The 12,467-nt window shown below is 44.5% G+C and overlaps 1 protein-coding gene across 1 annotated transcript in view; it reads left to right on the top strand.

The window, feature by feature from the left end:
- Positions 1-518: 518 nt before the first annotated feature.
- ZNRF3 (zinc and ring finger 3) overlaps positions 519-12,467 on the top strand; it is a 146,998-nt gene continuing 135,049 nt past the window's right edge. The window contains exon 1 of the mRNA XM_080938862.1: positions 519-886. Within this exon, the coding sequence (XP_080794988.1) occupies positions 596-886 (291 nt within the window). The 5' untranslated portion in view covers positions 519-595. The remainder of the gene's footprint in view (positions 887-12,467) is intronic.

The following is a 12,467-nucleotide window of genomic DNA, read 5'->3' as shown; positions in this document are numbered from 1 at the left end:
GAAGCATCCTTGCACGGAAGGACGAGGCCTTTGACGCCCCAATGGCTCTAACTCCCGCATCAAAGCAGGGTGCGCTGAGCCGGCGAAGGTTGAGGACCTTGTACTCCCGGTACTCCAGTAACTGCAAGGAGAAATGTCCGCCGCGGAGGGCGGAGCACAGACAAATGGGCGTGGCTACAACGAAGAGGCGTGGTCGAAAAAGACGACCTGGGCGGAGCAAGGGTGAAGGGGCGTGGCTGAGACTGAGACGGGGCGGGACTCAGTCGATTGGGCGGGGCGGGCGAGGCCTCGGGGCCCCGCCTCTCGCCGCAGGCGCGCCCGCCCCGCCTACCCGTTCCCCTCAGAGGTGGCCGTGGCCGAGCGCGGGGAGGGAGGGGAGAGCGGGTCACGACGCTGCGGGGGCGGGGATAACCCCTCACGTGGAGCAGATGAAAGGGCCGCGGCGCGACGGCCGGGGGAGCGGAGCAGAGCCTGCGACCCACAAAGCCGCCGCCGCCGCGATGGTGCTGTGAGGCGACCGCCCGCGCTCGGTCCTCCGCCGGCCCGCGACTATGCCTGGCCGCGCCCGCCCTCCGCGCCCTCCCGCCGCAGGACCATGAGGCCACGCTCGGGCGGGCGCCCAGGGGCCCCGGGCCGCCGCCGCCGCCGCCTCCGCCGCGGCCCCCGCGGTCGTCGCCTGCCGCCGCCGCCGCCGCTGCCGCTGCTTCTCGGGCTGCTGCTGGCGGCCGCGGGGCCCGGCGCGGCGCGGGCCAAGGAGACGGCGTTCGTGGAGGTGGTGCTGTTCGAGTCGAGCCCGAGCGGCGACTACACCACCCACACCACCGGCCTCACGGGCCGCTTCTCGCGGGCCGGGGCCATGCTCAGCGCCGAGGGCGAGATCGTGCAGGTAGCCACCCGGGCCCCGCGCTCCGCCGCCACAAGATGGCTCCGGGGGCTGCGCCCGCCGACCCCGCCGCGGGCTAGCGGGCGGGCGGGGGGAGGCGCGGAGCCCCGCGGCATCCCTCCCGGGCGGGTGGGACGGGGCCTCCGGGACACGGCGACTGAGGCGAGCGCACGTGGGGGCTCGGCCTCTGGTGGGTGCACTGCGCCGGAGTGGGGGTGGGGACGCTGAGCTGGGCATGGGCGCCTGGGCGGCACTCTTGAGTTGGCGGGACGTTTTTCTCCCTCAGGTGAAAGTCCCGGGAACTACCTGTTGAATGCCAACTTTGCAAAGGCGAGAGTTGAAGGATGGAGCGGCTTCTTAAAAGTCGCAGGCTTTGCTTTCTATCCATGTTTTGCTCTGTTTTCGGAGCACCCAAGTTGCCGGGGTGCACATCTTCAGGTTATTTTTGCTGAAATCTACTGGCAGCCTTACCTGGACATTAACCCTCTAGCAGGGCTCTGGACAGGCAGCGCAGGATTTGGGAGAGCTCTGTAGTGGCGGTGGTAGGCAGTCTTCACTGCGTGCTTCAGATTACTGGGGAAGAGAGAGACCGCAGGCTCGCCCCTGGGTCAAGGACTAATACCGAAGAGGCCTGCAAACCGGAGCCATGGTCTCTCACTGACAGGACCTCCACCTTGCTCCAAGTGAAAGAAGTCTGCGCTAGGAAGCTGGCTAGGGAGAGCTTTGAGCTGTCCCCAGTCTTTGAGGAGGGACTCTCAGCTGAAGCCTCAGCAGATGGATAGCTGCATAGATTTCCCACTTCCTCGACCATGATTTTTATCAAGCAACGTGTTCCAGGGCCAGCGCACTTATGGCTGTTAGGCGCACCTCTGGTAGGAGTGATCCAATACGGTTGGCTTGTCTTTGGATGTTTTGGAACTATAGAGGCCTATAGTTTGGATCTTCGGTGCTTTGCTCTTAGGTGAATATGAGAAGGGACGGTGTGGAATGACTACAAAGCAGCTATGAATGTGGGCAGGAGGGTGAAACTGGACCCAGAGCTTTGAGTTAATAGGGCACGGGCCAATACAGTGTAGCTCCTTAAAGGTGTGTGTCCTTCCAAAGCTGGAGGAAGACCCTATGCCTGTGATTAAAAAGCATTGTTCTATGCTGCTCTTACTCCTATCTATAGAAAGTGAATTACATGTTTGACCAGTTTCTGTGACTACAGTTGCTAACTGTGCTGGGACTTTTCCCCCCTTCCCCCCAATGTATTGTTACTGTCATTAACATACAGGCTTTAGAGAGGATGCTTTTTGGAAGATACTTAAACATCTCTAGTGCAGGCCTTAAGAATAGTTTGAATTAAATCTTGCATCTTGTGAGTCCTTGTCTTTCTTTGAGGCTTTCCCTGTGCCCTGATGGCTTTAGAAATGCTTGATTTACAGCCTTGGGGGGGAGGTTGGTGGCAGCTGAGGGGGAGTATATTTTAACGTGGCACTTCACTTTTTGAAGGAGACTTTTGAAGTTTGAGATTTTTATCTGCAGTGTTTAAACTTGAGCCATTCTCTGTGGTAGTTTGTCTGGGGAGCTATTCATTATGCATAATGCTGTGCTTTGCAGATATTCTTGGGTTCACCATTTAATACAAAATTAGCAGTTTAAACACACCATTTGTAACTATTTTATCCTGACAAGTAGAGATAATGTGTGAATTTGGCAGGACTCTGTTCTCTTCAGTTTTTGAAGTGCTTATCTAACTCTTTTGTAGTCTACTACACTCACACCTCCCTTCCAAGTGAAGTCAACAATCACTAAGGGGAGAAAAATGACTTAAACGGTATTTAATAAGTTTACCTGTTAAGCAATCACTAATGATGTCCTTAATTCCTTTATAACTGCAGTGATATTGATGGGCTTATCTGAACTCTCTGAAAAAATAGTCGTTGGTACCTTCCTAGCTTTAATAACTTCGTTGTGGTCATCAATGTGTTGAACTGTGTGTCCACAGACAAGCACAGTGTGGCTTTCAGAGCTGTGTGTATACACAGACCAGCATGCTTTTATTAGTTCTGTGAATACTGCCAGACTAAAGGAACTGTTGTGGCTCCCACCTACCAGCCCTGGAATAAGTTTTGTAAGGAAAGCCGATGTTTTAGGATTGCTGAGAGGGGATATAATGAGAGCACGTGTGATAAGAGTGTAGAAGAGACAAAACCAGGCTGTAATTTCAGATTAATCACGTTTTCTAAGTACTCGTTGAACTTTTGAAAACCACCTTTTGTTTTATCACCTGAAAAACTTCATGATTTGACCTTTAACGAATGTTTTATGGTCTTCTGTTTATTTTCTGATAACTAGAACTAAATAGTAGCATGTGGCATTGTGGTTATTCTCAGTGTAACTCTATAGCAATATTGACCGTAATTGGAATAAAGGGAAAAAGCTGTTTGAATGTTCCTCTTTAAAAATTCTAAAAAATATTTTGTAGTACTTATATATTCCTGTTCCTTGCCAATGAACGTGTGTGTGTGTGTGTGTGTGTGTGTGTGTGTGTTTGTGTTTGTGTGTTTGTGTGTACACAATAGATTACTTATGATAGCCTGGCCAGCCCAAGGACCTGTTCAGTCTTTATCGTGGGTTAGGGTAGGAGGAAGTCTGGATGTGTGTGCTTGTTGAGGAGTGGGATTACATTAGTAATTCAGACTGGGATGAGTGTATTTTAGGTGTAAATAACTACCACAAGGTCATTAGTTTAGTCTGTATGAAGACAGGGTTGTTTGTGTTTGATGGTTTGTTTTTTCTTTTCTACTTTGGTATTTCTAGCTGTGAAAATTGTGCATCAACTATTTAGATGTGAAATTAATTACTTTTATTATTATGCAGCATTATAGCCTGTTTGCACTGAAGCAGGTCAGGCAAACAGCTAAGTGCTAGAAGAATTGCCCGTTAGCTGTCCTTTTGATGTGTGGCCCTTTAAAGGGCTTTCAGACACACTGGTGCATATTTCATCTTTAAACCAGTGTGTTGATGTTAATGAAATTATTATCTGGAACTTTTAAACTTGGCTGTGAAGCACACATGGTTGGTGTTGTTAAATAAGGGACCTGATTAAACACTGGCTAGTAGTGTGTAAGTTGACTAAACAAACAAGAAAATTGCATTGCAAGAAATGAATGCTTGTTTTTTTTAAGTGGAAATGCTTATTTCTCCCATTGAAGTCAAATAGTTAGAAACATCAAGAAATGTATTTGTAAAAGGAATGAGGATGATTGCTTCTGTGCAACTTTAAAAATCAGTTACTCTGGGTCCCAGGTTAAATGTTGATGAACTTGAAGCTGAGAACATGAGCTAAGGAAGTTCTTTTAGCTGCATGGTGATTACATAGGCTGGGTGACTAAAGGTATCACAAGGATCATTGTAGGAGGCTAATTCCTCTGTCTTGTTTCCCTGTCAGTGTGTTTTTACAGTTCAGTATTTGATCAAGCACTTTCTTTTCATCTCCATTTGAAGTTAACTTAATAGGCCTGCCTCCAAAAATTGACTTGGCCTAATAGAACAATTGCACGCTGACAGCTGACTGGGATTTACACAGAAAGGGCCTGCCGACCGTCTTGTCAGATGGTCCTTTATAGGTTAAAAGCAAGCATTTCATTGTGTGGGGAGGGAGGTAAATTCCTAGGCTCTCTTCTCTAGTTTTATACCCTGAGAATTACCAATAATTCTGACTGGGGATAGAGATTAGAGTATGGAGGAAGCAGCCCTGGTTCCATTGGTGTGCGTGTGCAGGGGACTCTGCCAAGAACATTAAGCTTGTTCATTTTATCCTTACATTCATACAGATTTAGATACTATTGTTAGTTGATTTTACAGAGGAAGAATCTGAGGCTGAGAGAAAGTTTGCTTCTCTAACCTGACAGAAAATGATAAAATCTGAATTGAAACCATGGCCTGTCCTTGTTCTTGTCAAATAAGTAAAACTGAGTTTGTTAGAATTTTGACATTTAAATCAAGTCTAATTTTTCATAATTTGTATTAGAGTTCTCAGGCCTGTGTCATCCCCCCACCCATTAAATTATTCACACATTCTTGTGAATGGGTGTGTTCATTTTCCTGATAACTTCCCATGAAGAAAAGAGAAGTTCCCACCTAGTACTTGTCTCTGACTGGTCCAGCACTAAGAATTCAAGTAGAAGGCCCGGAAGATAGCTCAATGGGTAGAGGTGCTTGCTGTCAAGCTTGACTAAATTTGATCCTGGATATTCACATGGTAGAAGAGAACCAACTCCTGACAGTTGTCTTGTGACCTCTGACTAGACTCTGTGCCACACATGTCCTTTCCATAAAGGAAAAAAAAAGTGTTGAGTGAGGTAATAGGTCACTCAGGATGGCCAGGGTTGGAGGGAAACCTGCAGCTTTGCAAACCCCCATTGAGCATATTTATTTGATAGATGTCTATCCTCTACAGAACAGTGCTACAGTGCTGTAGTCCTCTGAGAGATTCTTCCACAGATAAATAATAATCCTTACTAACTTTGAGTTTTTTCACAGAATTACACCCTCATCCCATAGGCATCTATATCTTAACTGAGTTTGTGCATCTATGTCCTGCTAGTTCTGTATCATCCTTGGGAGAGAGAAAAAAAAGTAACCAACACTCAAGGAATTTTCTACATTTAGATCAAGTGGAGGAAGAGATGGAAATAAAAGATTTGAGATAGCAAATTCATGTTCCTTTCTACCATTCACTGCACAGTGAAGTGGAACAGCTGCTGGTGTTGGAAGACTGCAAGAGTAGCTCCTGCCTTCTGGTGAACCCAAATCTCAGGGAGACAGGTCTTCATAGTCAAAAGAATCAGAAGTGTGGGCTGAGACATAGCTCGGTGGTACAGAGCATGTGCCTAGCATGCTTGAGCACTGGGTTTCATTCCCTGCAATAGAAGAAAACAAAAGTACCAAATTTAATGCATTAGATTTAATGCAAAGCTAGAAAGGTAGAGTGCCTTGTTTGGGCCATATATAGTAAGGGTAGGGACAACGTGATTAACATTTAATTCCTCTGAGTCCAAGGCTTGGATCCTCTTTGGTCACCGTGGTACAGTTGGGCATTGTCTCATGGAGGAGTGGGTGCAAAAAAGTATGATTTTTGATTAAACTAAGGGAAACCAGGCATTCTTCAGTTATATATTGAGAGTAAGGGGCTGCTTTTCTCCTGATTATTTAAATTTTGAGTCTTCAGTATTCCTGTCAGAGCTTTTAAAAATAGCTATCAGGAAGTCTGGTAGTGGTAGCACATACCTTTCTTTAATCCAAACAGGGGCAGGTGGATCTCTGAGTTGGAGGCCAGCCTGATCAACACCCAAAACTCCACAAAGAAACTGTCTTGAAACAAACAAAACAAAACAAAAGTAGCTATCAGGGGCTGGGGAGAAGGCTCAATGGGTAAAATACTTGCAAGTATAAGTTTGGGGACCTGAGTTTTAATACCCAGGACCCAAGTCAAAAGCTGGGCAGGTAATATATAACTGTACTCTCAGTGTTGGGAAGGTAGAGGTGAATCTTTCTGGGTTGTTGGTCAGCCAGTCTTAACTGAATCAACAATCTCTAGGTCAGGGGAGAGACCCTGTTTCAAAAACTAAGGTTAAGGGCAGATGAGAAGATGACCTCTGCTGGCACTCACATGCTCATATGACATGTATACACACACAAAGTAGCTATGAATGAAGCCAGAAACTGTGGCAGTGGTTGCACATCTCTAATTCCAGACTTAGGAGACTGAGGCAGGAAGCTCACAGGAGGCAGGAGTCTCAGGTTAGCCTATACACCATAGTAAGGAACACAAAAAACAAGAACAACAACCCAAGCCAAAACACAAAAAGCTCCTAATGTTCAGTATAAGGCTTTAGACACAATGCTTTGCTTTAATTGTAGCAGACATGGTTGATGGCAGTTTTTATTAGTCATTAGCAAAGTGAGTGGTATCTGTGACATTCACTGAGCAGTTTTTGTAGCAGATCAGATTCAAACTGATCTTACTGGTGCTGAGATTTGTTTGTTTTTCTGAGGTTGCCTCACATGGCACTTTTATAAGGCTATATGGACTGATCTTGAAATTCAAATTTGAGTTTAAACCTAGAAGCATTGACTGAGAAATGTGTCTGTAACTGAGAGAATCCCCTAGCTACAAGAGAAGTGTTTTCCTTTGTCACTTCTCCCAGCTCTCAGAATCACAGAAGGGTCATTCCAACTTGTTTTTTCCTAGAGCCAGGCTGACAGTGACTGGAACGACCTAGCTGTCGCTTGATGGCACTTGTGCTGCTCTGGGCTCTGGGAAAGCTGGAGTGGCTGAAGCAGCCTGCCCTTTAGAGGGATTGCTGATGTGAGACACACCTCATCCTGTGGCTGACTTCAGAGCCAGTCAGGAGTCTGTACCACTGTCTTCACAGGGATTGTGTCCCACGTACATTGCTTCTTTTCTTTGCATAGGCTGTACATTCTCTGATGACTAGAAGATTTTAAGAACCCGAAGCTGTGGGCTGTCCCTGTTCTTTCCATTAGCAGAATTCAGCAGTGCCTTGCATTCATTCACAAGATCCTGGATAGGGCATAGCAGGAAACATGAATAAGGTTTTGCTTCTGTCTACAGGCAGAGTGTGTGGACCAGACATCAAGCGGAGAGTGCTACCTTACCCTGAAACCCTGTCTGGGTTTCACAGCCTGTAAGATACTGTGGGACCATTGGGAGAGTTTGGCGCCGGTGCTAAGTTTGGGCTTGGAAGGCTGTTGTTTGTTGCAGCATACATAGTATGTGGATTTGAGCAATATGGCCTTTTCTAACTAATTTTTACTTATCTTTGAGAGCTGATAAACCTTTTGTGGAGACATACCTTTGTACCTGTCAAACTGAAAGGCAGGAGGCAAAGAGTGGAGGCTCTTTGTTCTGTTTGTAGGCTGAACTAGATGCTTTAAAATCTTTTAGCAGTTCTGTTGACTTATGATAGTGTGAAAAGAATAAGGTCAGCTGGCCCATTGTGGTTCAAAGGAGAGCCTTTTATTTTTATTACTCTTAAGATGGTGTTGTAAGAGTTGCTATTAATTCCCTTCTCTGTGCAGCAGCCAGGGTAATAGGTTATTTAGAAACTGAATGTGTGAGTTGACTTGGTGAAAGTAAACTTTGATGATACTAGAAGTTTAAGGAGAAAATGTTGGAATGGGAACTTGTGGTCTCTTGGGGGCTGCTGCATTTTGAAACTGGAAGAGTAAGGATGTCTGAGTTAAGTACATGTAAGATTCCATCCAGTGCTGTAAGATCTGATTAAAACACAATTTATGAGGCTGGGAGATGACTCAGTTGGTAAAACGTTTGACATGCAAGCATGAGGACCTGAGTTTGTATCCCCAGCACCCACCTAAAAAGCTGGCTGCAGCAGTGTGTGTCTGTATTCCCAGTGCTGGCAAGGAGAGAAAAACAGATCCCTGGAGCTCATAGGCCAGCATATCTGAATTGATGGAACCTGTCTCAGAGAGAATGGAAAGAAGCTGGGGAAGGGTCCATACCAATGTTGACCTCTGGCCACCATGTACTTGACAAAATAAAAGAACACATGCAAGTATATATCACGTACATAATAAAATTTTATTATAAAATACTTAGGAAATACAGACAATTAAGAAGGGGAAAAACCCCTTATTATGTATATACTGCTTTCTCCATGAGCTGATTGAGATTTTTAAAGAAAATTGGAAAAACAGTGGTGATAGCCCTTTGTCTGCTTTGAGTTATTAAATAGTCTGAAACATTTTCAGAGACCATGCCACAGGTTACTATTTTCTGTTACAGGTCAGGGAAGTCCTTAGAGTGGGTGAGTATGAACATGGTTAAAATTCTCATGGGCATTATCAGATACCTCTGCAGAAGGGCTTGTGTTAGTTTATATCCCACCAGTTAACATGTGTGACTGTGACGAATATGTTTCTTGTGGTACATATATGTTTCTTTGAAAAGTAGTACAAAGAAACCAGATAAGGTAGAGATGTATATATTCTTATCATTTAGTTAATAGCAAATACTGCTCTTTTCTGTGAGTGCCTTCCCTGCAAGCATCTGTAAGCTTGAATCTGGAGCAGCAGGTTGAGCCCCTCCTTTGGGCTAGGTGGTTGTCCACTCCAACTTGACTGAACTTGGAGGTCTGTCTGGAGACTGCAAAGCATGTTACAAGATAAAGCAGCTTGGTGCTCAGGGGGATGTTTTTGCCTTGGGTGTTTTCTACTAGGCCTGTTTATCATTGAGTACTTTTCTGCTTATGAACAACCTGGGTTCAATTAAAGGCCAAGCAGACTGACCTTGAATTCTAAGTGACATTGTCAGTTATTGGTGAGTAGATAGAGCCAAGCATCAGACAAACTCTGTGGGCTGAAAGCAACTTCTAGAAAAGTGGTTTCTCTTAAGTATATAGAAATTGTATGCATAGTTCAGCTCTTAGTGGGAAAAGGAAACATCTGATAACACCAGGTCACAGTCACATAGTAGAGGAACAACTAAGTTCCTTTGAGTTTTCAGGAACCTTTAGCTCATCAGTCCCCATGGCATCACCCACCCTGCGATGGATGGACTTTTCCACCCTTTCAGTCTCTGGAAGGTCTGAAGTTGAACTCTAAAGGTGTGTTTCTTCAAATAGCCTGTTAGATGTCAATCACTGGACCCTAGGAACCTCATATGCTATTTCTTGAACAAAGCCTCACTGGCTCTAATGTGAGTGAAGTTTTTTTTTTCTTCAGACCATTTTCTATCCTGACAAGGATGGCTTTAAACTCATGATCCTCCTATCCAAGTGCAGATGTCCCACCAGTCACAGCTGCTTCTTTGGGTGGATTTTTTTCCTAACTCGCTCTCCTTCTTTCCATTCTTCCCCCCGAACCCCCCTTTGAGAGAGTCTTCTTGTAAGCTTCTAATTGGAACTTGCTATGTAATATTGACCTCCCAAGTACTGGGATTATAGGCATGCCCACCATTTGTTTTGAATTATCTTTCTTCCTTTCCTTATTTCCTTTACCTTTCTTTTCTTTCCTCCTTTTTTTTTTTTTTTTTTTCTTTTTTTCCAGTATTGGGGATTTAACCTAGGACCCCTTTTGGAGTTCTGTGAAACCAAAGTCTTGGGGCCATTTGGCCTGTTTGTAGGAATCTTCTTCCCCAATCCTTTGTGCATGTGCCACACACACACACACACACACAAAATGCATGTGTGTGTATATGTATATGTATGTGTGTGTGTGTGTGTATATATATATATATATATATATATATATATATAGTATTATGTATATATTAAAAAGTTTGAGCATGCACGTGGGTGCCTGGTGTCTTCCAAGGTCAGAAGTGGGTGTTAGGTCTGCTGGGACTGGTACAGATGGCTATCGGCCACCCTATGGGTTCTAGAAATTGAACCCAGTTCCTCTGTAAGAGCAACAAGTGCTCCTACAGCTGTCCTAACTCTCCAGCCTTGGTATGTATGTATGTATGTATGTATGGTTTTTTTTTTTTTTTTTTTTTTTTTTGAGTTTAGGTCTCACTCTGTAATACAGACTGCCTTGGAATTTACAGTGTAGTTAGTTCTAGTTGACCTCAAACTCATGATAATTCTGCTTCAGTCTCCTAAGTATTGGGATCACAAGCATGAGGTCACCATGCTCAGGTCTTGCTTTCTTTTAGTTATAAGAGATGCACTGAAGGTTGTAAGTGTCATGACTCATTTCTCCTTTAGCATAAGAGAACTAAAAAGACTGGGCTTAGGGCTCCCTTAAAGTGAGTACTTTTTCTAGAACAGTGTTCTACTTTGATTCAAATCCAGGAACTCTAATGAGCCTGGAGCTTTAGAGTCCCCAGTGTGTGTTCACTTGTATTGTCTTTTATTATTCTATCCTGGGGATGAATTCTGCTTCAGAAGACATTCTACCGTGTAAGGGAGTCTTGATTGCCAGAGCTTGTCCATACTTTGTACCTAATGTGTATTTTTCTTTAAATGCATTTGACATTGTGTATATATCAGTTTTACGGATCCCCCCCCCCCCATCACTGGGTACCCAGAAACTTGACTTTCACAAAGTACCTCAGTCTTGGTGTAGATGGTGAGCAGACAGCTAGTGGTATGTAAAGAATGTTGCAAGCTTGATTAGCAAAACTTTCTAAGTAGAAACCAAGTTAGCTAGGGATTAGGTCACTGCAAAGGTGTCCTCGGGATGATGTTTGGTTTGCCCTGTCTCTTAGTGACCTTACTTCCTCAACTTCTAAAGTTATATTTCTATTATTTTTAATTATGTGTTCTCGTTGGAGTGTGTACATGAGTGTGTGGAGGCTGGAAGTGTCAAATCCCCTGGAGCTAGTGAGCAGCCTGAGGTGGGTGGTGGGAACTGAGTAAGGGTCCTCTTCAAGAATAGTACCTCTGCAGTTCTGTTCTTACCTTTGCCTTGTGATGCCTTAGTCTCCGTTCATTCCTTTACCATCCCTTTCCCACCACACTTACCTTAATGCGGTGACTTCTGAGCACGTCAGCCCTTGGTCAGAATCCTTGATTATTCTCTGAAGGATGGGTGCTGTGCTTTCTTCCACCTGTGCTTTCTTTCCTATTGTCCTTCTGCTGAAAACATTGCTGTATGTCAGCATTCCTACTCCCTGTCTTGCCTTTGAGTCTTTTTACCTTTTTGCAGCTCCTATATGAAACCAAAAACTTGTCTGTTCCATCAAGTGTTTTCTAGTTCCACTGGCATAGCCTTTGAGGCAGAACATTCCATCTTGCTAGTGCTTTACATGTACACCTTTAAGATAATTACTGAACTAAAATGCTTCTATATCTAGTACTTTGGAATAACAGAGAAAGGGGAGTGTTAGTGTAGGAAAAGACAGAACTGTCTATAAAAACTATTCACAAGCAGTTTTCAGACGTGAGTGTGTCCTGGGCTAGCCCAGACTTTTAAAATAATTTCACCTTACTGGGTATGATAGCATTATCCGGTGATCCTAGCATGAATAAGGTTGAAAGAAAAGGATCATGAGTTAAGGCTAGCTTATGTCAAAACCAGTCAACCAATAAACAAAACCAACCAACCATCATCCAACCAAATAAAACCTCCACCTTGCTTGTGTTATCTTTGACACCCTCTACCTCCTCCCAGCCTGGAATGTGACTGACTGCCTTGGGCATGTGTTGTGAACTTGTTGGAGAAGCAAGCATTCATCCTGACTCTAGAATTTAAGGATGTGTTTATTTAAATTAGTATATTTTAGTGTCACTGACTCACTAAACTTAAAAACAACAAAACCTGGTGCTTTGGGGAGACTGCTCTTGAGTGACCTGCCAGTAGCAGTTACATGTGAGTCCTTAAATAGATGCTGTAATGTTCCTTCAAATAATTCTTGCCCCTTTGGAAGCTGTGTTATGGGCCTCGATCAAGGATTGCAATGTGGTTCCTGAGGGCTATGTATTAGTCTTAGATCTCAGTTTTATTGTTTTTAACTCTATGGGGCCTCTAAGATCAGAAAATTATGAAATCATTGCTTCATTGTACTTGTTGGGAGTGCTAAGGTTTTCTTTTTGTTTCTCTTGCTGGG

The sequence above is a fragment of the Micromys minutus genome (assembly GCF_963924665.1).
Source record: "Micromys minutus genome assembly, chromosome: 1".
Lineage (NCBI taxonomy): Eukaryota > Metazoa > Chordata > Mammalia > Rodentia > Muridae > Micromys > Micromys minutus.
This window is presented reverse-complemented; position numbering and strand designations above follow the sequence as displayed.